General features: G+C 48.6%; 3 protein-coding genes across 5 annotated transcripts in view; 2 read left to right on the forward strand and 1 right to left on the reverse strand.

Annotated features, from left to right (window-relative positions):
* The window catches only part of itpr2 (inositol 1,4,5-trisphosphate receptor, type 2), a 71,715-nt gene extending 60,678 nt beyond the window's left edge, over window positions 1–11,037 (forward strand). For both annotated transcript variants that reach the window (XM_079743465.1, XM_079743466.1), the window contains exons 54-57: window positions 133–298; window positions 4,344–4,504; window positions 8,521–8,682; window positions 10,574–11,037. In XM_079743465.1, coding sequence (XP_079599591.1) covers window positions 133–298; window positions 4,344–4,504; window positions 8,521–8,682; window positions 10,574–10,669 — 585 coding nt within the window. In that variant the 3' untranslated portion in view covers window positions 10,670–11,037. The remainder of the gene's footprint in view (window positions 1–132; window positions 299–4,343; window positions 4,505–8,520; window positions 8,683–10,573) is intronic.
* sspn (sarcospan (Kras oncogene-associated gene)) lies at window positions 104–21,403 on the reverse strand. Of its 2 annotated transcripts, XR_013812102.1 has the most exons (4): window positions 20,914–21,403; window positions 19,745–19,831; window positions 2,393–4,345; window positions 104–240 (listed from the first exon to the last, which is right to left on the reverse strand). XR_013812102.1 is itself a non-coding variant. In XM_079743467.1 (3 exons), exons 1-3 carry the CDS (start codon window positions 21,154–21,156, stop codon window positions 13,954–13,956), a joined length of 693 nt encoding a protein of 230 aa, XP_079599593.1. In that variant the 5' UTR covers window positions 21,157–21,403; the 3' UTR covers window positions 13,755–13,953. The 2 variants fall into 2 exon arrangements, 1 of the variants encoding a protein (XP_079599593.1); XM_079743467.1 differs by lacking the exons at window positions 104–240; window positions 2,393–4,345 and adding an exon at window positions 13,755–14,316.
* Window positions 21,404–22,602: 1,199 nt separating this feature from the next.
* Window positions 22,603–24,752, forward strand: bhlhe41 (basic helix-loop-helix family, member e41; the record flags this gene model as incomplete). The annotated part of the gene is made up of 5 exons (XM_079743040.1): window positions 22,603–22,736; window positions 22,904–22,970; window positions 23,259–23,366; window positions 23,454–23,565; window positions 23,677–24,752. The coding sequence occupies exons 1-5, from the start codon at window positions 22,675–22,677 to the stop codon at window positions 24,750–24,752; spliced, it is 1,425 nt and encodes a 474-aa protein (XP_079599166.1). The 5' UTR covers window positions 22,603–22,674.
* Window positions 24,753–26,417: the final 1,665 nt, after the last annotated feature.

A 26,417-nucleotide genomic window follows, 5' to 3' on the forward strand; every position in this document is an offset into this window, starting at 1 on the left:
TATTTTTATATTCTTATATCCCTCTGCCTCAACATAACAGAGTAAACCTGTAAAAGGGCAAAGTGTCCCAGTAATGAAGCCCTTTCCTATCGCAGCAGTATGTAGATACTGTCCTCCTCCCACCTCCTCCAGGAGCCACTGTTTGCCGCCCGCGTGGTGTACGACCTGCTCTTCTTCTTCATCGTCATCATCATCGTCCTCAACCTCATCTTCGGCGTGATCATCGACACATTCGCTGACCTGAGGAGCGAGAAGCAGCGCAAGGAGGAGATCCTCAAGACAACCTGCTTCATCTGTGGTGCGTTGACCGAGACACACGACCATGACCTGTTCACATAACGTATCAAACCTTATCAATGAGGTCAAACCTTATCAATGAGTTCAAACCTTATCAATGATGAGGTCAAACCTTATCAATGATGAGGTCAAACCTTATCAATGGGGAGGTCAAACCTTATCAATGGGGAGGTCAAACCTTATCAATGGGGAGGTCAAACCTTATCAATGGGGAGGTTAAACCTTATCAATGAGGTCAAACCTTATCAATGGGGAGGTCAAACCTTATCAATGGGGAGGTCAAACCTTATCAATGATGAGGTCAAACCTTATCAATGATGAGGTCAAACCTTATCAATGATGAGTTCAAACCTTATCAATGATGAGTTCAAACCTTATCAATGGGGAGGTCAAACCTTATCAATGGGGAGGTCAAACCTTATCAATGATGAGGTCAAACCTTATCAATGATGAGTTCAAACCTTATCAATGATGAGGTCAAACCTTATCAATGGGGAGGTCAAACCTTATCAATGGGGAGGTCAAACCTTATCAATAGGGAGGTCAAACCTTATCAATGGGGAGGTCAAACCTTATCAATGGGGAGGTCAAACCTTATCAATGGGGAGGTCAAACCTTATCAATGATGAGGTCAAACCTTATCAATGGGGAGGTCAAACCTTATCAATGGGGAGGTCAAACCTTATCAATGGGGAGGTCAAACCTTATCAATGAGGTCAAACCTTATCAATGATGAGGTCAAACCTTATCAATAGGGAGGTCAAACCTTATCAATGGGGAGGTCAAACCTTATCAATGGGGAGGTCAAACCTTATCAATGGGGAGGTCAAACCTTATCAATGATGAGGTCAAACCTTATCAATGGGGAGGTCAAACCTTATCAATGGGGAGGTCAAACCTTATCAATAGGGAGGTCAAACCTTATCAATGGGGAGGTCAAAACGTATCAATGGGGAGGTCAAACCTTATCAATGATGAGGTCAAACCTTTATTAATGAGCTCAAACCTTATCAATGATGACGTCAGACCTCAGGGTCCAAACTTACTTGGATGTGAACAATGAACCGTTCAACTGTTAACAGACGATATACTGTTGGACCAATTTAATTTCTTTTAACTAATCATGTTATTATGTCGTTTGTGCTGCCGTTAGACATGTAAAGATAAACGTCTTGCCCAAAATACATAAATAATCAAAGAATCTATCATTGGTTGGTCTTTGTAATTGGTTGTAGTTCAGTCCACGTCTTCATTGTCATGTTATTTTGCCTCTTAGATTGCCCTCATCTCGATCATCAGGTTGTCAGTGATGACGTTCTCTCAAGGTGTTCTGTTGTTATGAGGTCTTTTAGCCATTGACACCCACGAGTGTGGCAAGCAGAACATACTTGCTTGAAACGGCGAGACTGAGGGAGCATGCTCAGTTTGTGGCCACTGGGATCACTTTAAAGCAACCGCCTGTTAGCCTTCTGTATGGTTGTCGCAACCAAGGGGATTCTTAGCTGATATCATTAGTGAGTTGTAATAATCTGTTCTATTTAAAATGCTGGGGTAACATGCTCACACATGCTGCACGTTGCCAGTTGATCCATGAAGAATAACGGCTCACAGACTTTCATCCTTTTTTATAGCAAATCTTTCGATTTTAATGACTCGTCAACGGGGGTTGGATACTGCTCCAATGAAGCTTAGATTATAATAAAGCTTATATTGTCCGTATCCTCATCAGACAGAGACAAAGAGCCCAGGCTCACTGGCTTCATGTTAACAGACTCATCACTTCTAGTGGTCCTATTTTGTTGCACTGCTTAATTTACCATATGCTGCTGATCTATTCCTGGTTGAAGGTGTGTTTTATATGTTATGTTATAAAGCAGAACCATTGTTTTTCTTATCTTTCCATGTGCAGGAAAGCTATCCTGGCTTTGTTTTATTTTAGTTTATTGTACAACAGCCAATTGGCATTTATTTTTTCAAAGTATTAAAACCGTAGCGAACTGTAACACAAGACTACTTTCGTACCGCAAGTTTAGTGAACCGTTCATCCCTCGTGTTCACCCCTCTTGGAAAAGCCCCAACAAAGGCATGCATTTACCTCCCTGCTTGTGGAAGAATGATGAGAATCATCATAATCACAATATGCATTCTAATTCTCCTCTGGTCCTCTGGTCCCCTGGTCCTCTGGTCCTCTGGTCCTCTGGTCCCCTGGTCCTCTGGTCCTCTGGTCCTCTGGTCCTCTCCCCTGGTGAGGACCCCTGGTGGTCCCCTCCTCTGGTCCTCTTGGTCCTGGTCCTCTGGTCCTCTGGTCCTCTGGTCCTCTGGTCCTCTGGTCCTCTCCCCTGGTCCTCTCCCCTGGTCCTCTGGTCCTCTGGTCCTCTGGTCCTCTGGTCCTCTCCTCTTGTCCTCTGGTCCTCTGGTCCTCTCCTCTTGTCCTCTGGTCCTCTGGTCCTCTGCTCCCCTGGTCCTCTGGTCCTCTGGTCCTCTGGTCCTCTGGTCCTCTCCTCTGGTCCTCTTGGTCCTGGTCCTCTGGTCCTCTGGTCCTCTCCTCTGGGTCCAGGCCCTCTGGTCCTCTGGTCCTCTGGTCCTCTGGTCCTCTGGTCCTCTGTTCCTCTGGTCCTCTGGTCCTCTCCTCTGGGTCCAGGCCCTCTGGTCCTCTGGTCCTCTGGTCCTCTGGTCCTCTCCTCTGGGTCCAGGCCCTCTGGTCCTCTGGTCCTCTGGTCCTCTGGTCCCCTGGTCCTCTGGTCCTCTGGTCCTCTCCTCTGGTCCTCTGGTCCTCTCCTCTGATCCTCTCCCCGGTCCTCTGGTCCTCTGGTCCTCTGGTCCTCTGGTCCTCTGGTCCCCTGGTCCTCTGGTCCTCTGGTCCTCTGGTCCCCTGGTCCTCTGATCCTCTGGTCCTCTGGTCCTCTGGTCCCCTGGTCCCCTGGTCCTCTGGTCCCCTGGTCCTCTGGTCCTGTCCTCTGGTCCTCTGGTCCTCTGGTCCTCTGGTCCCCTGGTCCCCTGGACCTCTGGTCCTCTGGTCCTCTCCTCTGGTCCTCTGGTCCTCTGGTCCTCTCCTCTGGTCCTCTGATCCTCTCCTCTGGTCCTCTGGTCCTCTGGTCCTCTGGTCCTCTGGTCCTCTGGTCCCCTGGTCCTCTGGTCCTCTGGTCCCCTGGTCCTCTGGTCCTCTGGTCCTCTGGTCCCCTGGTCCTCTGGTCCTCTGGTCCTCTCCCCTGGTCCTCTGGTCCTCTGGTCCTCTCCTCTTGTCCCCTGGTCCTCTGGTCCTCTGGTCCTCTCCCCTGGTCCTCTGGTCCTCTGGTCCTCTGGTCCTCTGGTCCTCTGGTCCTCTGGTCCTCTCCTCTGGTCCTCTGGTCCTCTGGTCCTCTGGGCCTCTCCTCTGGTCCTCTGGTCCTCTGGGCCTCTCCTCTGGTCCTCTGGTCCTCTGGGCCTCTCCTCTGGTCCTCTGGTCCTCTGGTCCTCTGGTCCTCTCCTCTGGTCCTCTGGTCCTCTGGTCCCCTGGTCCTCTGGTCCTCTGGTCCCCTGGTCCTCTGGTCCTCTGGGCCTCTCCTCTGGTCCTCTGGGCCTCTCCTCTGGTCCTCTGGTCCTCTGGGCCTCTCCTCTGGTCCTCTGGTCCTCTGGTCCTCTGGTCCTCTCCTCTGGTCCTCTGGTCCTCTGGTCCCCTGGTCCTCTGGTCCTCTGGTCCTCTGGTCCCCTGGTCCTCTGGTCCTCTGGTCCTCTGGTCCTCTCCTCTGGTCCTCTGGGCCTCTCCTCTGGTCCCCTGGTCCTCTGGTCCTCTCCTCTGGTCCTCTGGTCCTCTGGTCCCCTGGTCCTCTGGTCCTCTGGTCCTCTGGTCCTCTCCTCTGGTCCTCTGGGCCTCTCCTCTGGTCCCCTGGTCCTCTGGTCCTCTGGTCCTCTGGTCCTCTGGTCCCCTGGTCCTCTGGTCCTCTGGTCCTCTGGTCCTCTGGTCCTCTGGTCCTCTGGTCCCCTGGTCCTCTAGTCCCCTGGTCCTCTGGTCCCCTGGTCCTCTGGTCCTCTCCTCTGGTCCTCTGATCCTCTCCTTGGTCCCCCAGGCCTGGAGCGGGACAAGTTTGACAACAAGACGGTGTCGTTCGAGGAGCACATCAAGGCGGAGCACAACATGTGGCACTACCTCTACTTCCTGGTCCTGGTGCGCGTCAAGGACCCCACCGAGTACACGGGCCCCGAGAGCTACGTGGCGCACATGATCAAGGTCAGTGGCCCCGGGGCCGGGGGGAGGGGCCCGGAGGGGCCCTCAGGGTACGCACGCACGCACACACGCACGCAGACTGAGGTGTACACTATGTTGGTGGCCCCTTTATGGATTGCTGGCTCTCCCTGGTGTTTGTGTGTTAGACATCAAGGTGGTTCTATATGCTTAAGGTACTTATGCACACTACATTCTAACTCTTCCGAGTATCACATCCTGATTCCTGTGATATTACATTATCAGAACAATGTAACATTACAGCTGCATGGGAGGTGGGGACAGCCAGCGAGGCTAAAGGAACGTGAAGGAGGTTTCCCTAAAGACGTCATGGTGTTGTTTACAGCTAGTGTCCATCATGGTATCAACACCTGAGAGAAGAAGGACTACTTTACACTTCATATCGTGTCATGTATAGTTGCAGTGGAACATGTCGGGATATTCACGACTGAGCTACAATTCAGCCCGCATGCGTGTTCACTTCAGTAGTAGATGTGACCATGCATTACTTGGTCCCACATCATATGCATGTTATGACTGGTGAGCCTGCGGTGGGTGTTGTGGCCTTCTGTTGGAGATGCTAGAGATACACGATAGAGACATTTAGATATTTGGTTGTTTGGACTGTAAACACACGGACCAGTCGTGAACAGGTTTGTTACAGGGGCTGTGAGAGCGGGCCACACCCTGACGACAGGGAGTGATCGTCTGACCTGCAGTAGGCTAGGGCCAGAAGTCCTTCAGACTCCAGCCTTAACAACGTCTTAATTAAATCAAACTGTTCCACCTGACCTCGGAAATACAGATGTTGTGGAGATGCTCTAGCCAATGAGATCCCGAACGAATGAAGTCAAAGTGTATTTGATTCATATCATTAAAGTAATTCAGTGAAATGCTTCCCATTGAGCGCTCAACGAGCCACACGTCAGACGCTCTGCCTGAGCTGCACCACCGGGGTTCATGACGCACTGTCCAGGTGGAAACGAGACGGATGGAAACTATTTGTATGAGGCAGAGAGATGCATGTGCAAACACACAGACACACACTCCATAAACGTGTGTGTGGCTGGAAGATCGACCTCAAAGCGTACTTGGTCTGTGGGTTTGTGTGTGTGTTCAGATGCATGCGTGTGTGATGATAGATCTACATGGCAAGCAGGTACTGCTAAACCTTTCCAGGGAGCCGACTAATAGCTCTGCATTGCCTGGCCAGGTGCCCTGTCACTCCCTCTGTCCCTCCCCCTGTCTCCTGCACATTCTCTCATGTATGTGCACACACAAACATAGATGGGCCTAAGCCACATCATGTGCAATCCACTCTCCTCCTCCTCCTCCGAGAGATTCCGTGGTTTGTAAGTCGTTGTAGTAATGTTTTTGTATTCAGCTCAGATCATAACAGTCTTTCTCTCTACACGATTCATTGCAGCTGGGAAATGCTAACCTTCAGGGCTGCGACTTTAGCCTAAACAAAGTCCTTATTATTTATTGGCACACAGAGTGCGATTAGGCTTATGTAACACACTGCACAACACTGTTTGTGTCTCGAGAAGGAAAGCTAAAGAGGCATCGCTTCTTCCAGTGAGAGTATCTGTAGTCTTTATCTTTAGTCTTCGCTGCACTAATTTGCGGATGCAGAGATGAGTTCCCTCCATGCCGTTTTATTTCTCAATGCTGCGAACGACACTCACACTGCCCCCTCTGCCTCCAGGCTGTCCTCTTGCCTTAAGACTGCTCCAGAGTCTGTTAATGAAGCATTAGTATTGAGCATGGGAGCACCGTGTCTACTGAAAGAACAGCCTGATATAGCGTCTGTCCCTCGGTCTGTCTCTTATTAAACCTCCATTGCTTCTCCACTCCTCCATTATAGAATGGTTTCAGACAGAGAAGATGGTGTGTTTGTTTGAGAAGACTTGGGCCCTTTTTATAGACAGACAGATACATCTAGACAGACACACCTAGACAGAAACGTGTGTGTGTGTGTGTGTGTGTGTGTGTGTGTGTGTGAGAGAGACCCTTGTATCCCTTGAGCAGTCAGCAGACGTGGTGGTGGTGGTGGCTGACCCGTGTACAGGCTAGCGATCATGCAGGAGCATTATGTGATCTGTGTGGCGAATTGCCCCCTGACCCAGGATCACAGACCCCCCCTTGTCATGGCCCTTATCATCCACTTCTTCCTCAAGTCAACTGATGCCTGGGGGTTGGGAAGTGACAGAATGGTCTGTCAGAATGTTTCTGCGTATTCATCTTAATCCATCAGTAATGGTCCAGGGAAACAGAGATCCATTGGCCATCCTGTTTGGTTTTTGTGGTGCGTCGCCTTGCCCTGGAGCTAACACATACACAAAGAGGCAGACTCAGGCGGGCCTGTTGTGTGAACGCTGTAGGAGCAGAGTCATGGTTTTAAACTACAATTTTCTCCTTCATTCATTTTCTTCATTTGCCCTTAAGTTTTAGCAGGCCCCTCCGAAGAGAAGTTGCGGCCCCTGAGAGCTATTGATAGGTCTCCTCCTTTCATTTCTTATTTGCTCGCTTCCAAAAGCCAGGTTCTTCTCTTATTTGCCTCCGTAGCTCACGTACACAGGCCCCGGCCCCGTGGGCCCCTGTTGTCCAGGAGCCTAACGTACACAGGCCCCCGCCCCGTGGGCCCCTGTTGTCCAGGAGCCTAACGTACACAGGCCCCGGCCCCGTGGGCCCCTGTTGTCCAGGAGCCTAACGTACACAGGGGCCGCGATGTTGAGACTTTTTTAAAACAAGTGGTCCTCAGGCTCCCTGTGTCCTCTGCCATCACACTGCAGATGTAGTCTGCCCTACAGGAAAGAAAATGTTGTGCCATAGCGCACGCACGCACACGCACGCGTAGCCTGTCCAGTTTTGTATGGGAGACGTGCTGGTTGAGCCCCTTCCTATTCTGCTTCCCCTCCCAGACCACTGATTACAAAACATCCTCACTTCACAGTCCAGGCCAGCGCCGTGTCTGCCTCAAACTAGAACCACATTGACGTTAACACACACAGTAACACACAGGGGAATACCTCTATATATAATATATCTCCAACCAAATATGTATGGTGGCTCAAACATGTCTGTGCAGATGCGGGCAACACCCACGCTGGGATAAAAACAGACGGACGCACAGACCTGCTGTTATGTAATAACAGCAGGTCTGTGCGTCCGTCTGTTGTACATAGGGCCGGTCCACGGGGCCGGTCCACCTGGGTGACTCTCCAGGAGATGTACTGGGAGAGAGGATGGGAAGCCATGCTTATGGAGTATTATTTGATCATATTTCTGCATGTAAAGGGTCTTTAGGCTCTCTCCTGTTCCTGCCTTTGTTTCCTCCTTCAGTCCGATCATGACTCACGGTTCTCCGAGTGGGTGTTAGTGGAAGCGTCTGTGTTTAGTATTAGTGTGTAATTGTAGTAATTGTCTATATCTGGGAGGACAGCTGCCCTGGATATTCTTCTATTTTTACGCTGCTCTAATTCTTCAATTGATGTGAATAAATGAATTGTCCTTCAATAACAATGCTACCACGAAGAGACAATAAACATTAAGATGTTTGCTCACCGATCTCCACTAGAAGCTCCTAGTGTATTTACGCCGTTCCCCTCCCCACTCGGAGTGCGTTTATCCATCCTCCTTGTGAAACGGTGCATGCTGGGGTCGGTCTGCTTAGGACGGGCACCAGGAGGGGCACAAGACCACTAACACAAAACACAAACCAGGCCATTGAGATGTGCACCATAAAACATTGTGTGGCGTGGTTGAGTTAAAACACAACTGGGTCCTCTTTGGATTATATTAAAATCCTCTAGATTTAGTAGCACTGGCCTGTACCATTTTCTGGGGAGATGTGCCCCCCCCAACTAGACATGGAACCCCAACCCAGACACACCACCCCCACCTGGAAATGCCACTGTGATGCCAGATCTGCTTGCGCTTTTGGAGTATGTGTTTAGGTGTGTGTGTGTTTTAGGTGTATGTGTTTGGATGTGTGTCTTCATCCTCTTGTGTCTTCCAAGGAGAACAACCTGGATTGGTTCCCACGGATGCGAGCCATGTCCCTGGTGAGCAGTGAAAGCGACGGGGAGCAGAACGAGATGCGCGGCCTGCAGGAGAAGCTGGCTGGGACCATCACCCTGGTGCTGCAGCTCTCAGGGCAGCTGTCGGAGCTCAAGGAGCAGGTAGACGCCCTCAGAGGAACCCTCTTAGCACCGCCTACAACGGCTGCAAAGGATCTGCAGAATGGGAGATGATGCATAAGGTGCCAAGTCAGCTGGTTAAAATTAGGACCTCCCCTGGACAAAATGTAACTGGGTTGGTTTCCTTTAGTGAGCTGGTTTCCTTTAGTGAGTTGGTTTCCTTTAGTGAGTTGGTTTCCTTTAGTGAGTTGGTTTCCTTTAGTGAGGCGGTTTCCTTTAGTGAGTTGTTTTCCTTTAGTGAGTTGGTTTCCTTTAGTGAGGTGGTTTCCTTTAGTGAGTTGGTTTCCTTTAGTGAGTTCGTTTCCTTTAGTGAGGCGGTTTCCTTTAGTGAGTTGGTTTCCTTTAGTGAGGCGGTTTCCTTTAGTGAGTTGGTTTCCTTTTGTGAGGCGGTTTCCTTTAGTGAGTTGGTTTCCTTTAGTGAGTTGGTTTCCTTTAGTGAGTTGGTTTCCTTTAGTGAGGCGGTTTCCTTTAGTGAGTTGGTTTCCTTTAGTGAGTTGGTTTCATTTAGTGAGTTGGTTCCTTTAGTGAGTTGGGTTCCTTTAGTGAGTTGGGTTCCTTCAGTGAGTTGTTTTCCTTTAGTGAGTTGGTTTCCTTTAGTGAGGTGGTTTCCTTTAGTGAGTTGGTTTCCTTTAGTGAGGCGGTTTCCTTTAGTGAGTTGGTTTCCTTTAGTGAGGCGGTTTCCTTTAGTGAGTTGGTTTCCTTTAGTGAGTTGGTTTCCTTTTGTGAGGCGGTTTCCTTTAGTGAGTTGGTTTCCTTTAGTGAGTTGGTTTCCTTTAGTGAGTTGGTTCCTTTAGTGAGTTGGGTTCCTTTAGTGAGGCGGTTTCCTTTAGTGAGGCGGTTTCCTTTAGTGAGTTGGTTTCCTTTAGTGAGTTGGTTTCCTTTAGTGAGTTGGTTCCTTTAGTGAGTTGGGTTCCTTTAGTGAGTTGGGTTCCTTTAGTGAGGTGGTTTCCTTTAGTGAGTTGGTTTCCTTTAGTGAGGTGGTTTCCTTTAGTGAGGTGGTTTCCTTTAGTGAGTTGGTTTCCTTTAGTGAGTTGGTTCCTTTAGTGAGTTGGGTTCCTTTAGTGAGTTGGTTTCCTTTAGTGAGTTGGTTTCCTTTAGTGAGTTGGTTCCTTTAGTGAGGCGGTTTCTTTTAGTACTGTGCTACCCTCTTAGTAGGTCTTCCTCACAGACCTTTTGAATCTCTTTCAAATCTTTAAGTAAAGGGTGAACATATTGCCCCTACAGCGCCGCTCCTCTCGACTGGCTCTCAGGAGTATAGTAACTAGAGGGCTATAGTGACTGCAGGGTTGTTTTGGATGACTTGCGTATTTCTTTCTCCCTGCAGTAACACGAGGCGTCACCTGCCTTTCCTGCATGTGATTCCAGTCACACACCAATTGTTGTTCCCTTTTTTACATGGAAGTGCAGCAAAACAAAACTAGCAAACAGGAGTTCTCCAGAGTGTGACCATCACATGCCCATAAGACTGCGGTACAGCAGTGAGGCCCCACAGCCCCAGTAGGTAAACCTCTTCTGGTTCCACCGGATCCACCATCTTGGCTTATCGCTAGCTGAGCTTCTGCCTTCAGTTCCCCACTAAGCTAGCGTTTGGAACCAAGATGGCTGCTAGATGAAGAGCAGATGGATGTTCCTCTGTGGGAGGGGTTCCAGGGAGGGGTTCCTCTGGGGGAGGGGTTCCTTTGTGGGAGGGGTTCCAGGGAGGGGTTCTTCTGGGGGAGAGGTTCTGGGGAGGCGTGGTGGGATAATATTGCCATCTGGCTGCTTAGCAGAACACTAATGGTTGCTTTAGGACCTGTGTGTGGGTGTGGGTGTGGGTTAATCCAAATGGATTGATTGATTGAATGGACTTGATCCTCTCCCTCTACCTCCACAGATGACCGAACAGAGGAAGAACAAGCAGAGGCTGGGCTTCCTGGGCCCTCCTCAGGGCACCAACAACAACCATCATCACCACATCCCGGCCCACTGAGGGGGCGAAGGGGGCAAGGCCACGGAGGAAGGCACAACTTTAGACCCTGGTCTGGCTCGGCCTACAGTGGAGGTTGACTTGTAGACAAAGCCCAGGTTATGTTGCAGCCAGGCGTAAACCTACATTGTGACCTCTCTCGTGCAAGGGGTCAGCAACCACTGACCCAACAAATACTTTTTACGTGCACCCGGAACTAACGTATGTGAGATGTGCCTCAGGGGCGCTGGTGTGAACATTCATTCATTCAACGTGTTTTGAGATGCGTTCAAGACCGCAGGAGTGGCACGGAAACACTCTGATCCCTCTCATACTTCTCGGCAAGTGAGCCCCATGGTGCAGACACATCTGTCAGTGTGTTGGTGGGCCAGGGGGGTTAAGGGGTCCAGAGGGGGGTTAAGGGGTCCAGAGGGGGGTTAAGAGGTCGAGGGAGTCATTAAGTTGTCCAGGCAGGGGTTAAGGTGACTGGTCCTGTTCCAGCAGCCTTCCACGAGGGAGGATCCTGAGTAGTCCCTGGCTGACTGAGACGACCGCTCGTCCGCCTGGTCTGTCTGTCTGTCTGGCTGTCCGTCTGCCCTGTCTGTCTGTCTGTCCTGTCTGTATGCCTTTATAAGTGCTTGGCGTCAGGATGCTGAGATGCTGATAAGTTGTGGAAAATGGAGATTAAACGGGAGTTTGAGGATTTTATCAAAAAGAGTGTTATGTGTTTGTCTTTAGTATTCTGCCTTGCGCTTTAAAATTAACAATCTGTCTCTTCTGTTTGGGAGTTGACTTTTTTAAATAATAATAATAATGAATACAGATGTTTAACAAAAAACTGGAGATGATCATGATGCCTTTACTGAACCAATTTATTTTACTTTTTATAGACTTTTACAAAGCATATGAAATGCCTGAACATATGCATTAAAGTAACTTATCATGTGTGGAACTTACTTGAAAGGACTTTCTGTGGTAAATCAAATAGTTGGTACAAACGGTGGGATTTTGTGTTCTTAATTACAGCAGACATCCTTGTGAAGAGCGATACTGTAAAGATGAAATGCTTTGTTTGCTCATCTGGTGTACATCAACCTGATGTTCTTCTGCCCAGAGACATGGTGGAATCTTGCACAGCCAAATAGCTTAGTTAGCCCATGTTGCCTTCTGTAGAGCAAAGTATATCATAGTCTGTTTTTATGTTCTCTGATGCTCTATTGTAATAAAGAAAACATTTGACATACAAAACTACTTGTCCAATTAGTGCTTGGAGAACGACAACAAAACAAAAGTTTGTCTGTACATTATGAGATTAGGCTGCCTTTGCCTGTTTTGTTAATAATGCAAATAACCTCAAATGACTTTCTCCCATTTATTACCTATTAGCCGCGATTACTTAAGGTTAAGTTAACCTTTTTGTATTGAGTCATGTTCAGCATGCTAACAAACGGAAGAGAACAATATTGGTCTTGTTCTTCTCAGACAAGAACGAGGATGGTCTTGTTCTTTTTCTGGGGTTAGTTTTATATGATCCTGGTACTTACTTTCAAGTGTGGATGAGATTGGTACATACTTTCAAGGGTTGACTTGTTGCTGGAAGAGAGCAGTGAAACGAGACCTAGAGGGACAAACAAAATCCTACACCTAAAATGATGTCAACTTATATGAAAATAGCGTCCTGGTTGAAAAGTCCAGGTACATTTAAAGGACAAAGGTTTTCCTTCCTGTGTGTGTGTGCGTGCGTGCGTGCGTGCGTGAATAGTAAGTTCCCCTTGTGACAGCTGGCATGTGACTTCCAGTGTCTGACTGTGAGACTCAAAGGTCACATGATTCGCCGTCGCTCCACCCCTGCAGCCAACAGGAAACACATCCACCGCTGTGTGGAGCCACGCCGTGTGGCAGCGTGTCACACCTCACCTTTAGCAGAGACCACTCGCACATCCCAGCACAAATGTTGTCTGTTGTAAATGCAGGTCACACATGCCCTTCTCTTCGTCATGAACAAGCGAGCACGTTGTCAGTTCTTAGACAACGACATAGGCCCCGAGTTCCACTTCATTCAAGTACCTTCCTGAACTCTAAAGTAGATGTGGAACATCTCATGAGTCCAGCAATGTGAATGCACAGAGCGGAGAGACGGACTCTAGACGGGGGTCTCTAGACTAGCCTCTAGAATGGTCCCGGGGGTGTCTAGACGGGTCTCGGGGGTCTCTAGACGGGCGTCTCTAGATTGGGCTTGGGGGTCTCTTGACGGGTCTTTAAACGTGGGGGTCTCTAGATGGGCGTCTCTTGGCTGGTCTCTAGACTGGTCATGGGGGTCTCTAGACATGGGTCTCTAGACGGGGGTCTCTAGATGGGTCCGAAAGCTGAATATCTCATTTGATCGCATCCAACTTCTGCTTGTTTGAATAAACCTGGGGTGAATGTGTGTGTGAGCAGAACAGTCTGGCTGCCAGTCTGGGTACCCCTTCCTAAACTCCACCCCCCTGTGAACTCAGAGTCCTCTTTGCCCTTTGACACAGAACCCCTCCAACAGCAAACCGGCTTCAGGAGTCTTCTGAATGCAGCCTCTGGAGCTCATGAAACCGAGCTCGAACCCGGGCAGGCGCCGTCGGGGTTATGTTTACAGGGTTAGGGTTCCCAGTTGTTGTGATGTTTCTTTGGTGAGCTGTGTCACACTGTTCAAAGCCATGGCACCCTCTCCGTCCCACCCAGCACCTCTCAATTGAACGTGAGCAGGAGATGCAGAGCTGTTGTGATGTGAATGCTCCTCAAACTACAGGCTGACTTACTTTCAACACAAGTAAGATAACAGTGAAGATAATAACATTGAGATTGAAAACATTGACATATCTATCTATTCATCATGAGGGTCGGTTGAACAGAGAAAGTTCACAAGCCATCACTAGTTGTGTCGTTAAAAACAGACAAACAGTTTTATACGTGGAAGATGAAGCCTATTTATGGTATATTATTGAACATATTAAATACCATCCGCTATCCCTTTTTGATGTAAAAAAAAAAACAATAGCCATGATATTTCACAAAAAGGGGCTTTATTTACACGATTGTTTTCATCCTTTCTCCTGTAAAGGTGAGCTTCAATATATGCAACGGTATCAAAGCTACTGATATACTAAAGCATTGCTCCAATTCCCCCTGTAGTAAAATACAACTCAATCCAAACCAAAAAGCATTAAACCAGCTCCAAGGGGACCCCCCCCCCCCATATAAACTCTAAGGGGGCATTTCCTGTAGCCCCTCCCTTTCCCTTTAGAATCCACCCTCATCCCATCCACGGCAGGACGTTAGACCTTCTGCCACTGCTGGGCGTCAGAGGAGCCGGCCTGCAGGCCAGAGAAGAAGACCTGGTAGCGGTGCTTCCACATGACGAAGGTCCCGGCCACGCAGACCACCGCCTGCAGCAGGTTCAGCACGATCTGGACCAGGAAGTAGGCTGGGAGCGTCCCCGTGACCAACGCACACTCGCCCACCCCCTGGTAGGTGAAGGTGCGGGCGATGGGGTCCTCGGGGTCCAGGGTGCACACGCAGTCGTCCTGGCCCGCCTGCCTGCAGTGCAGGCTGCTGGCCTGGGCGTAGTGGTGGCCGGCGAACGCTATGACCAGCACGGAGACGACCAGGCCCACGGCGCACAGGATCAGGTAGAGCAGCTGAGGGGAGGAATGGTTACTCAGTAGGCTGATGGCCTGGGAGTGATCAAAGGGAGGACTCAGTATCTGCTCTTCTACAAGCCCATACCCCCAACACCCTCTTCCTGCTTAATGAAGTCGTGAAATTTGTGTAATAACATTGACGTGTTCAATCCCATTGTTTAGTTGTGTAGCCCAGCAGACCGCTGATTGGACCCGACCTGAGCCCTAGTCTGACCCCATAACCCCCTGCGTGTGACAAATTCAAAAGACTAGCGGGAATTTATGCAATTACACAATCCCCATTGCACCAAACACAATTAGCCTTCTATTTAATCCTAATGTCACACAACGCACATCTGATGATTGTTGAACACTGCTTGTGGAAGGACGCAAGCGATGATCATGTGTTGCTTTGAGATGAACTGTGTGTTGACATCGACCACCACAGCGATTAGCAGGTGGTCGCCTATAGGCATCTGCACCCCGGTAAGCTCTAACATCTTGCAGTGACCTGCGCCATTTACCATTAATGATGATGTGGTCGATTTGGTTGATGGTCCTACCATCAGGTGACTGCCATGTGAGCTTATGGATGTGCTTGTGGGGGAAGATGGTACCGCCGATGACCAGGTGGTTGTTCATGCAGAAATCTATAAGGCGTTCACCATTGTTGTTTCTTTTGCCACAATCCATGCCTGCCCATTGCCCTCTCGTTGTTGGAATTGTTGGTTCCCGCTTTGGCATTCATGTCACCAGTTAGGAGAAGAACGTCATGTTGGGGTACCTTTGAAACTGCCATTTGCAGTTGTTCATTCCTGTCTTCTCTGACCTCCTCAGCCTCGTTGGTTGGTGCATAGCACGGTAAGATGGTGAGTTTACAGTACTTTGAGCTGAGGCGTACTCGGATCAGTCCTTCCCTTACTGGTTCCCACTCCAGCAAGGTTTTGGCCTTCTCCTTGGAGATAAAGATGGCTACACCATGTGTGTGGTTGTCCTCGTGGCCAGAACGGAGGATGACAGACCCATCATGCAGGACTTGACGACCGGAGCCGGTCCAGTGACTCTCACTTACCCCCAGGATGCACAGGTGGTACCTTTTTCATCTCACTGAGGGCTTGTGCTGTCTTGGTGGTCTCGAACATGGTTTGGACGTTCCATGCTCCAATGCGGACCTTGGTTTTAGGCCCTAGTAGGCCCTCTTTCGCACTCCTAACTTCCTTTCGGATTTCATCAGAAAACCCAGAGTTTGGGTGGCTGGGGTCTACAATGGGCCTGATGTCATTAGGATTTCTCATTTTTTCTCCGCAAGCGGAGAGGAGTTAAGGTCTATACATGCGGATGTATACTCCTTAGTCGGACTAAAATAGAATCTAATCGGGTTTCTCATAGTCGGATTAAGACCCCTAGATTATTTGATTGATAGTCGCATTAATCCTGCATATACTTTGCACGTGACGTCACGAAGATTGGCTGGCGCGCAAGAACAACGTTCTCTAGCAATTTAGTAACCTTTTTTTTTTTTTTTTCACTTTTATTCACTTTTATCTTAGTAACCTAATCAAGGATCTGCAAGGACGTCGCCAGTTATACCATACGAACGAAAGTTGGTATTTTGAGGTGAAAACGATATGCCAGATAGTTGCTGTGCGATTGGATGTTTTAACTGCCGAGGAGTGAAGCCGGGGTTATGTTTTTACCGGATCCGAAAAGGAGAAAAACTGTATTATTGTCTATAAGATTATAATTTGCCAAAAGTAATATATATATTGTTTAATTGCATATTATAATTACGATTATTTCAAAATGAAAATAACCCTCCCTCTGCCGGTGTGGGTACCAGATTGACTCGGCTGCCAGATCGACTCGGGGTCCTAGATGCGCAATAATGACGCACTTCCTGTAAACGCTGACCTTTAAATGCGCATGCGCGTTTCATTCATTCCCATGTTATTACCAAGTATTAACGATCTCCTTTTGTTTTGTAATCTATGAATTATAATCTAATGTACAAAGATTGATCAGATAATATTTGTGGCTTTAGATTGATGGCTAACGTGACCTATTAAATGTTAGCGGGGGGGGAGGCTTTCATCAATATAGGATTAGTTTTGTAGGTGATAATTACTTTAACGTATGTGAAAATAAAAATATATGTGTACCCGAACGTTTTATTGTTGCCTATACTTGGGTAATATATAAAAGAAGAAGAACAACAACGTTATTAATCAACCCACTCTTGAAAAAAGTTAGCTATCCTACTTTTGTAGGCTTTCATTTTTTGTGCGGTATAAGGTGACGGATTCTCTACAAGATAAATGTAAATATCTCCAAACTCCACGTCTGGTCGAGACGTTGCCAACTTCAAAGCAATGAACACAACAGCGGGTGCTGTGTATGGATCACAAGTTCTGAGTATGTTTATCTTTTCTTGATATATAATTTGAGCATTTATGGTTTAAATAGTAGATTGATTGTAGTATTGGAAATCTGCAAGGCTGCAATCCCCCTGGCTGGCCACTGTCCGCCGCCATTTTGTCGGCGTCTGTTGCCCTCCAGATAGCCATGGTAGTCACGTGACTGCAAAGTAATCGAATTGTACGTTCTGCCCATGCTCATGATTTTTCCCGGGGCTGTGAGCCCGAGGTAGAAGGAGACGATTGTCGTGTTGTTGTCGCCGTTGGAAAACGAGAAACTGCAATTTATTTAAAAAGGTGGTTGTGCAGTTAGTGGCCAAGTTACGCCCTTTCCGGTAGAGTCCATGGGACCTATGAGATCGAAAAATATGAATGGGTTTCAATGGAGAAAAATTATTTTCTGGTCCCAGTCTTTATATGCCCTGGATTAAACATACGTTGTTTGTGGATTTAAATGATAATTTTTCATGCAAAGGAAACTAATCATTTTCGTGAAGAAGTTTGATAATGATAGGTTTTGTGTGAGGCCGCTTTGTGACAGCTCCTCGCTGCTCTCGACGCGAATGATATACGTCACGTTACGATCTCTCTGCTACACTTCACCACTTTTTTCCAAGGGGAGGATAAAAGCATTGAAAGAGGTGAAAACCATTATAAGTTGGGGCATGTGGAGACTTTCAGTTATGCCGATGGGGAGATTGTCGGTCTTGTCCACGCCAGTCGCAGGGAGCGTGACGTCACAGACGAGACATGTAGTCTTTCTCATTGTGTTTTCTCTACAGCCTTTAACTGAACAATTGCACAATAAACGGTCAAACTCTTTGCATGAAAAATTATCATTTAAATCTACAAACAACATATGTGTAATCCGGGGCATATAAAGAGTGGGACCAGAAGATAATTACTTTCTCTCCAATGAAACCCATTCATATTTTTCGATCTCATAGGTCCCATGGGGTCTACCGGAAGGGGCGTAACTTTGCCACTCTGTGTAGTTACCCCCTATAACAGTGGTATTCACTATTTTTTTCAGGAGAGCCGCACTGACAGGACGACGTCGACAGGAGAGCCATTTTTACCGCAAAGTATCAAAAGCTATAAATCCAGTCATAAATAAGTATGCCTGCTTAATAATATGTCCTCCCTTAATAATAGGTAACCCGGTCCTTAGCGGGGTCCGGGGATATGCTCCACCGGAAGAAAATTTGGTACCTTTTAACCTGGAATGCATCAATCTGGTGCACTTTGAGAGGAAAATTAAGACTTGTGTGACTGTGTGCTATTTTCTGGAATAATGTGGAGACACTGGGCCGCATAACATGGAAGCTATTGAAGAATAAGTTAATAAGAATAAGTCCATCCAAAGAGCACATTCTCTCTTGTTATGAAGGAAAACCGCCAATCTGGCAACCCCGCTGTCAGCGTAGAGCCGAGCAAGTTTAAAAATATTTTCTAGACAAGGCTATATTTCCACCTTTTAATGCCGCTGTTGATTTATTTTTTAAATAATTGTTTGTATTGTTTTTTTAAATATCTGTATTCACTGCATGATTATATCACTGTATATTTTTACCGCCATGCGAGCCGCAAATAGAGGCTTGGCGAGCCGCATGTGGCTTGCGAGCCGCGCAATGAGTAATGCTGCCCTATAAGAAGTGTATCCCGGCCGCGGGAGCGCGCATGCATTCAGTGCAGTTGAAAGCACACGCTAGGCTTCGATTTCACCCAAGGCTGAATTAAAAGTACATGTTTTTCTAAATGTTGCTCATCAACGAGGTTGTTAAATTGGATCACTGTTCAAAATAAATGTATTTTTCTTTCAACGTGTTTACGATCTTCATTCATTCATTGCGCTGCGGCCAAATTGACGGGGTTACTCTGATATCATGAATCTTAAAGACTTTGGCTGGTTCTCTGACTCTCCGGTATTTCCACGACAAGTAAAGACTCGAGGTGGGGGTTATCTCGTCATGGGAAGAATTGGGGGAAAGGAACTTTGCCTTTGACTCTCTGAAGTCCAGATTGAACCGTATGCGGACTCCATGCCAGGCAGACACATGGCCGACAACATTGAAACGTGTCGATAGACCACACAAAAAAAAGAATTGAGTCGATCCAACAAAAGCCTTTAGATCGGAACAATGGGATGTCGGAGCAGAGGGTTTCTTTTTTTTTTTTTCTAAATAAAGGGACATCGGACTAGTGGTCTGTAGGACCAATAGGAATTTTTCGGGTTATTTAGATGTAGGAACAATGGAGCGTCGGAGAAATGATATGGACCTGAAGTGACAGCTGTCTACAGAAAACATCTTTCTCGAATGCCACAATCGGACAACTGCAGTTGTCCGATTGAGGAGCATAGTCGAACTACGGCTGTAATCGGACTAAGCTGTGTATGCAAACGTACTTTTGCACGTGGGTAACTGTTGCATAAGGGTTGTAGGTTCAACGTCCACCTGCTCCTGAAATGTTCTATATTAAATCTATAGCTGTCTGACCAGCTCTGTGTGACTGACTTCTTGAGGCATTTAAAATGGGATAATGGAATACAGGCACACTTGGTAGTTCTAATCTATTTATCGAACAGTGCCCTCGTGAAGGTACTTGGGTTTGAATGGCTGTATGCTAATCACTACTAAACCTTTCCTGCTGCTTCCACTTGGCTCCATGAAAAACAATAATGGGCTTCGATTAACTGTCTTCAAATGCATCTTCACGCATTGTACAGCCAATAAGGTGACACGTTAAAGCCCCATATAGACATCTGTACTGATAGTCTGTCTGGACGAGAGGGAATCTTTATTAAACATATATTGCTTAAAAGCGCCTTATCGCTGGTGGCTGATCAAAATCTAGATGGCTCTCCCTGCAGAGACACATGGAGGCGGTAGTCATGCCAACGCTATAGCAAACCAAAGCAGCCAACCGGTGCGTCCTGTACAAGATATGTTTTTCCTTTTTTTTTCAGCCATCCACCCTGATAAACATTCAACTCAGAGCCACATGTGATTCGTTGACCGGTCCCCCGTTACCTTGGCGATGAACTGCTTGGTGGTTCTCTCCTCCGGGACGTAGGTGATGCAGTACAGGACGAAGCCCACCATGGAGGTTAAACACAGCTGTACACAAGGCAGCAGAAGGTTCATTCTCTCATTGACCACTGTGGCGTCTCTGTAACATGTTGTTGCTACCATTAAAGCCTCTAATGGAGTAGGACTAGTGAGCGTTAAATTGTCCTCTGATTACATTAGGACACCATGGCAAACTGGGATGTTTTCTTCTGCAGTGGAATAATATGCACACTCATTGTAAGACACAAGGTATGCTGTCTCTGTTTCCACCCCCCCCACACACACACACACACAAACACACACACACACACACACACACACACACACACACACACACACACACACACACACACAAACACACGCGCGCGCCTCTATCTCTGGTGGAATTGGAGTCTTGTGACCACCGTGCCCTCTTTCATTCTGTTCTACGGCCCTGGACTGTAAGAAGAGTTCTCTGTCACTCTCCCTCTGAATCCCATGAGCATCTCAGTCCACTACAGTTTCTGCAGGTTTGTTTTATCCATGTTGATATAGTATATATAATATATAAATATTTATTTGTGAGTGCGACGTTTTTATTTATTTTCACGGAAGAAAACTGGAGCATATAATTATCGCATCGTATAGATAAAGTCCACAAGTGTATGAAGCAAATCTCTCACTGCTGTTTGTGAAGAGCATGAATTGGTAACTATTTTTTTTATGTTGATTTTTAGCAGATTTGATTATCGCACTAAGAAAGTCTGAAACACTCAGTAGATCGAGCCAACACCACAGACTGCAGTGTAGGTTCAAGCGACTGAGAGTTGACGGCTATTTGAAAAGGCACACAGCCAACAGAATGAAACAAGGAGCAGAGGAGCCAAACTCTCCCAGCTGTCCCCTTGAACAGCGATCTACAGAGTTACCATGCAACCTCCTCACCCAGCCACCACGTAGACCCAGTCAGTCAGTCTAGGCCTAATTTCCTTTACGTGGCTATTGGTTGTGCATTTCCACACGCACGCACGCACGCATGCACACACACACACACACACACACACACACACACACACACACACACACACACAGATCACAGCGTGTGTGGCGATGTGTTGAGGAGGAGGACGGAGGAGGACGGAGGAGCTTACGATGATCCCGGCCCAGTGGGGGGTCTCCCTGGCGCTGAGGGAGCCGCAGGCGGCCAGCGTGAGGAAGGCCACCACGGCCGTGCTCAGGCCCAGCAGCAACTGCAGGGCCGCCACCAGGAGGGGGAAGCGGCAGCCGCAGCAAGGGGGCGACTCGGCCGCCTCGGGACGCTCCTCCTTCTTCTGGAAGATGGGCCTCTTGTCCTTCTTGTTGTCGTCCGACGAGCCCCTCTCCCCCCGGCCCATGTTCGGTGTCCGACCCTGGCCCTTAAGTCTTCAAACTACAGCCTCCGCGCCCACTCGGCTCCCCGCTCTCTCCCCTTACTGTGACCTGCTGTCGGGGCTGTGTTGCGGTTCCTCTGGTTCTTTCTCTCGTTGCCGTTGTCGCTTGTTGTTGTGTGGTTGTGCTGGTGAGTGTGTCTCAGAACCCAGACGCCCTTGTATGTTTCTGCTGCCTCTCTCTCCCACTCTCTCCCACACTCCGGCTCAGAGGCTGTTGGGGCCAGGAAAAGAATGGTGAACTAATATGGAAAACATTTGGCTTGGATTTCCTGAGCAGCTCCAGTGCCACATATAGCAGAGCAGGGGGCCAGGAGGGGCCGAGGGGGGACACAGAGGGGTACTCCGACATACCACGGCCTGCGCTCTGGTGCAAGAAGCTTGAGCTCTGCACAGAGCTGATCCGCAGGTACGGGGTGAAGACCTCCTGAAGCAGTCGGGACTGTTTCCTACGGTCAGGACTCTGGAACAACGCGGAGGAGAACACGCTGCAGGCCACGGGAAGTCACATGATTTAGAAAAATAAGTAATCTATGATCATGAGACTTGAAAATATTACGCTTTTTAATCCGCTATGAAGATATGGTAACATATGATACGTTACAAAATGAAAACAGTAAAAATGTATTCAGTGGTCATCGGACAGGAGGTCAACCATGAAGAGGGGTTCATGTGATGAAGAGGGTTCATGTGATGAAGAGGGTTCATGTGATGAAGTGGGTTTATGTGATGAAATGATTCATGGGATGAAGATGATTCATGGGATGAAGAGGGTTCGTTTGATGAAGATGGTTCATGTGATACCTGAAAGGGATTTATGTGAGGACTGAGGATGATTGATGTGATAGCCTACTTCATGTGATAATTGAAGAGGCTTCATACCTGCATGCGTGCGTGGAGACTTGATACCTGGCAGGCTTCATGCGCTCGGTGGGTGAACAGGGAACTGCCGCGCACGTGTCTGAGCCACACGGCGGGCGTCATGGTTACTGACGACGCGTTCTGGAGGGGAGCTGCCATCCAGCTCCTAAAACATCAGTCTCACATACTTAGCGCTGTGTATGATCAACTCGTATTCAAAATACTGGTTTTAATACCCAGGTGAAAACTTTTCCTTTGCCGGAAAATTTTCCTGCACGCTTACTTTCCCTACACTTTCTCCTCGAATGAAATCAGAACGACTTGGGCTGAATGAGATAATGGTGCATCTATAGGGTGGAGTAATCCCAGTGGTGGTGGTGCTGCTGCTGTTAGTGCTGGTGGTGGTGCTGGTGCTGCACCGTGCAGGCGGCGCGCTGCACGTGAGTTGGAATCTATTCCTGCCGGGGTCGCGCGTGCGCTCTCGCCACCGCGCGGCTCCGCCAAGCGGCGTGAGGGAGGAAGCGGCCGTCAGTGTGAATCACGGAGCCGCGGGAGGAGGTCGCTGGACGCTGTATCTCCGACACCGGCTAGATCTGGATCAGAGACAATCCACCATCACAACTTATGGATGACAGGATCCTGCGACTGGAGGAAAGACAGTTCATGGAGCACACCGACTTCTTAGGGTTGGTGACCATTTGTCTATTTGTCTATCTACACTTAGTACTATTTGTCTATCACTTTAGTGTGTGTGTGTGTGTGTGTGTGTGTGTGTGTGTGTGTGTGTGTGTGTGTGTGTGTGTGTGTGTGTGTGTGTGTTTGATATACTAATGGAACGCCTTGTCTCCTCCAGGATGGAGTACCCCTCTCTCTACATCTGCAAGTCGAAGAGGGCGATGAAGCGGGAGGATGGCGGGAAGGTGCGCTATGGATCTGATGGGTGATGGGTGCTCCTCTCACTCCGCTCTGTGTGATGGGTGCTCCTCTCTCTCTCCGCTCTGTGTGATGGGTGCTCCCCTCTCACTCCGCTATGTGTGATGGGTGCTCCTCTCACTCCGCTTTGTGTGATGGGTGCTCCCCTCTCACTCCGCTCTGTGTGATGGGTGCTCCTCTCACTCCGCTCTGTGTGATGGGTGCTCCTCTCTCACTCCGCTCTGTGTGATGGGTGCTCCTCTCTCACTCCTCTCACTCCGCTCTGTGATTGACAGGATGCCTATAAGTTGCCCCACCGGCTGATCGAGAAGAAGCGGAGGGACCGGATCAACGAGTGCATCGGCCAGCTGAAGGACCTGCTGCCGGACCACCTCAAGCTGGCGGTGAGGGGCTTCTCACTGCTAAATCATCTGGACTCGGGGTGACCACCTGTCTATATGAACTATAACATGAGTGTCGTATCCCTGTAGACCCTGGGCCATCTGGAGAAGGCGGTGGTTCTGGAGTTAACGCTGAAACATCTGAACGCACTGACTGCAGTCACAGAGCAGCAGCACCACAAGATCACCGCCTTACAGAGCGGTGAGCTGCGTGTGTGTGTGTGTGTGTGTGGGTGTGTGTGTGTGTGTGTGTGTGTGTGTGTGTGTGTGTGTTTGCAGAGTCCCTCTAACGTCGTGCATCGTGTCCAAATAGGTGATCATTCGATGAAGTCTTCGATCCATGCCGATCTGGATGCTTTCCAATCCGGGTTTCAAGCGTGCGCCAAAGAAGTTCTGCATTACCTGAATAAGTTCGAGAACTGGTCGAGCCGCGAGCAGAGATGCACGCAGCTCGTCTGCCATCTGCACGCGGTGCTGGCGCAGCTCCCGCCCGCCGGAGGAGCGCCGCGGCTCACGCCGCAGCGGCCGCCGAGGGGCGGCGCGCAGCCGGAGCTGGACGCGCACAGAGCCGACGGACAGGCCGACGGACAGGGCGACGCAAAGGCCGACGGACAGGCCCACTGCGTGCCCGTCATCCAGAGGACCGGGGAGCTGAACGAGAACGACACGGACACGGACAGCGGGTACGGGGGGGAGGCGGAAAAAAACCACGGCGCCAATAAAGGATGCGAGCGCGCGGCGAAGGCGCAGGGGGGACACCGGGCGGTTAAGATCAAACAGGAGTTTGGAGACGATCGGGTGGCCAAAAAGACCAAGACAAGCTGTTCTGTAAACGGGCTGGTCGGGGCAGACCCCTCCAGACCGGACCTGGCGCTCATGAGTTCGCTGATGGGACTACCTGGCGTGGGACAGCATGCGCCGTTCTGCGTGCCTTTCTACTTCATCAACCCGTCCGCCGCCGCGTCCTACATGCCTTTTTTCGATAAAAGCAACCTTGACAAATACGTGTACCCAGCGGCGGCGGCCGCGGCAGCCGCGGCCGCTCTGACAGCCCCGTTCCCTTGGCTCTACCCCGGGATACCCGGGATACCCGCCGGGCACGCCGCTGCGGCAGCAGCAGCCGCGACCGCGGCGGCGTGCGCGGGTATCTCGGGTCTGTCTGCAGAGAAGCGCGCCAACCCGGGGAGCTTCTCCCTCTCCCGGGACCCTCAGTCCCCCGACAGGGAGGCCGAGGTGTGCTCACCTGACGACGGAGAGGAGGCTCACGAGAGCGAGGATGATGAGGGTCGTGATGACTGTGGTGATGGTAGTGATGATGATGATGATGATGATGATGATGATGATGATGATGATGTAAGAGACATGTCCAATGAGACCAAACTCACATAAACCTTTACGCGCGGTCTCTGTACAACTGGCACCTTTGTTTGTGAAGCCTGTTAATCTGTGTGTTCTGCTTAAAGAAGTGATCTATTCTTGTTGTTATGAAGCTTATTTTAAGCGACTACTTTTAAGACACATTTTCACAGTGGAATTTATCATATCTTCAGAAAGCAGGGGACATTTATGATAGCGCGTGCCTTTTGCACCTATTAATCATTTTTAATGATAATCGACAATGATTGATTTACCAATAATGTCTGTAATTTTCCCGTGGGGCACATTGTACTTCTTTTGCTTTCTTGGACTATGAAACATTTTGGCTTAAACGCCGCCAGACCTAAGACTGAACCGAGCTTATCAACCGTGGATGTAAGGACCATCTGTCCTTACATCCACGTTCCTGGATCTGTCCCTGGATCTGTCCTTTACATCAATGTCCCTGATCTGTCCCCTGATCCTCCTTTCATCCATGTCCCTGGATCTGTCCCCTTATCTTTTCTTTTATCCATGTCCCTGGATCTGTCCTTTCACCATGTCCCTGAATCTGTCTTTTATATCCATAACCGTCCGTCCCCTGGTCTGTCCTTGATAACTATGTCCCCGGATCTGTCTCTGTCCCTGTCCTTTGTCGGTGGCGCTGCAGCTGCCCTCTACACGGCCCACCGACTGAGATTCTTATTGACTGGAAACTTGTTTTATTCATGAAAATGTAAATATGATGCAGTATGGAAAGTGTTAAGAAAGTGTCAGGCCAGAGTATACCTCACGCTGCCCTATAGGGGCCTCCTGTTCTGATACGCCCCCCAGCTCAGAGAGACGGACATGGGTTTGTGGAAGGAAGGCTCTTTTCTTTAAAGATCTAGGTGTAACTTTCAAGGTTGAGATGTCTTGTTGCTAATGTAGGCCAGACGTTCACAGTAGGTTCCTCATGACCAGCAGAGAGCTGAACCTTTCTCCACAGACTGCAGTGATCTATACCTCCATGAAGCAGGACAGCGGATAGCACTTTAAACAACCTTTTATATTGAATGTACATGTATTTTCCCAGCGGTTGAGGTTTGTATGTAGGACGAACTTTAATCTTTGAGAGGTGAATTGCACTTTTCTCTGCCTTTGAATACCTCCCAGCCCCCAGCGTACTTTTATATATATATACACTACATAAATGTATATTTAAGTCTTGTTTATAGAAAACAATTGTTTAAACCTTGTCTTTCTGTATGAGAAGTTACTAATTGCATCTCTGACTGATGAACGGGGGCCAAACGTGTTCTGATCTCTAGAGGAACACCTCGGAGTCTGGCAGACAGAGGACTCACGGGTTATGATCAAAACATCCACAGCAATGCTTTAAATATGAATGTTATTACGACCGGTTCCCTGAACATGTTGCCCATGTTTTCCTCTCGAGAGGCACTCATTAAGTTCTCCTGAAATGAGATGAGGGTTTATCTCATGTCATCGCTTCTGTATTCTGTTCTTTTTCTTCCTTTCTGCCTCAAATCTTCCCTATCCTCAATTGTTCTATAAGGTGTTATTGTGTATTGTAAATAGCTTTTTGTGAAGACATCATGGACTATATACGTACTCTAAGTCCATGTTTAGAAGTATATAGATTTTTGAAAACAGATTTGTCTTAGTAACTGCTGCACACGTTGGTTTATTCCCTAC

This window comes from Pollachius pollachius (assembly GCF_949987615.1).
Source record: "Pollachius pollachius genome assembly, chromosome: 9".
Lineage (NCBI taxonomy): Eukaryota > Metazoa > Chordata > Actinopteri > Gadiformes > Gadidae > Pollachius > Pollachius pollachius.

Coding starts and splice junctions, on each gene's coding strand:
- sspn (XM_079743467.1), bottom strand. CDS start 21,156: ATGGGCCGGGGGGAGAGGGGCTCGTCGGACGACAACAAGAAGGACAAG. Junction 19,832..20,913: donor CCCACTGGGCCGGGATCATC/GTAAGCTCCTCC, acceptor CCTTGTGTACAG/CTGTGTTTAACCTCCATGGT. Junction 14,317..19,744: donor CCAAGCAGTTCATCGCCAAG/GTAACGGGGGAC, acceptor TCCTCCCCTCAG/CTGCTCTACCTGATCCTGTG.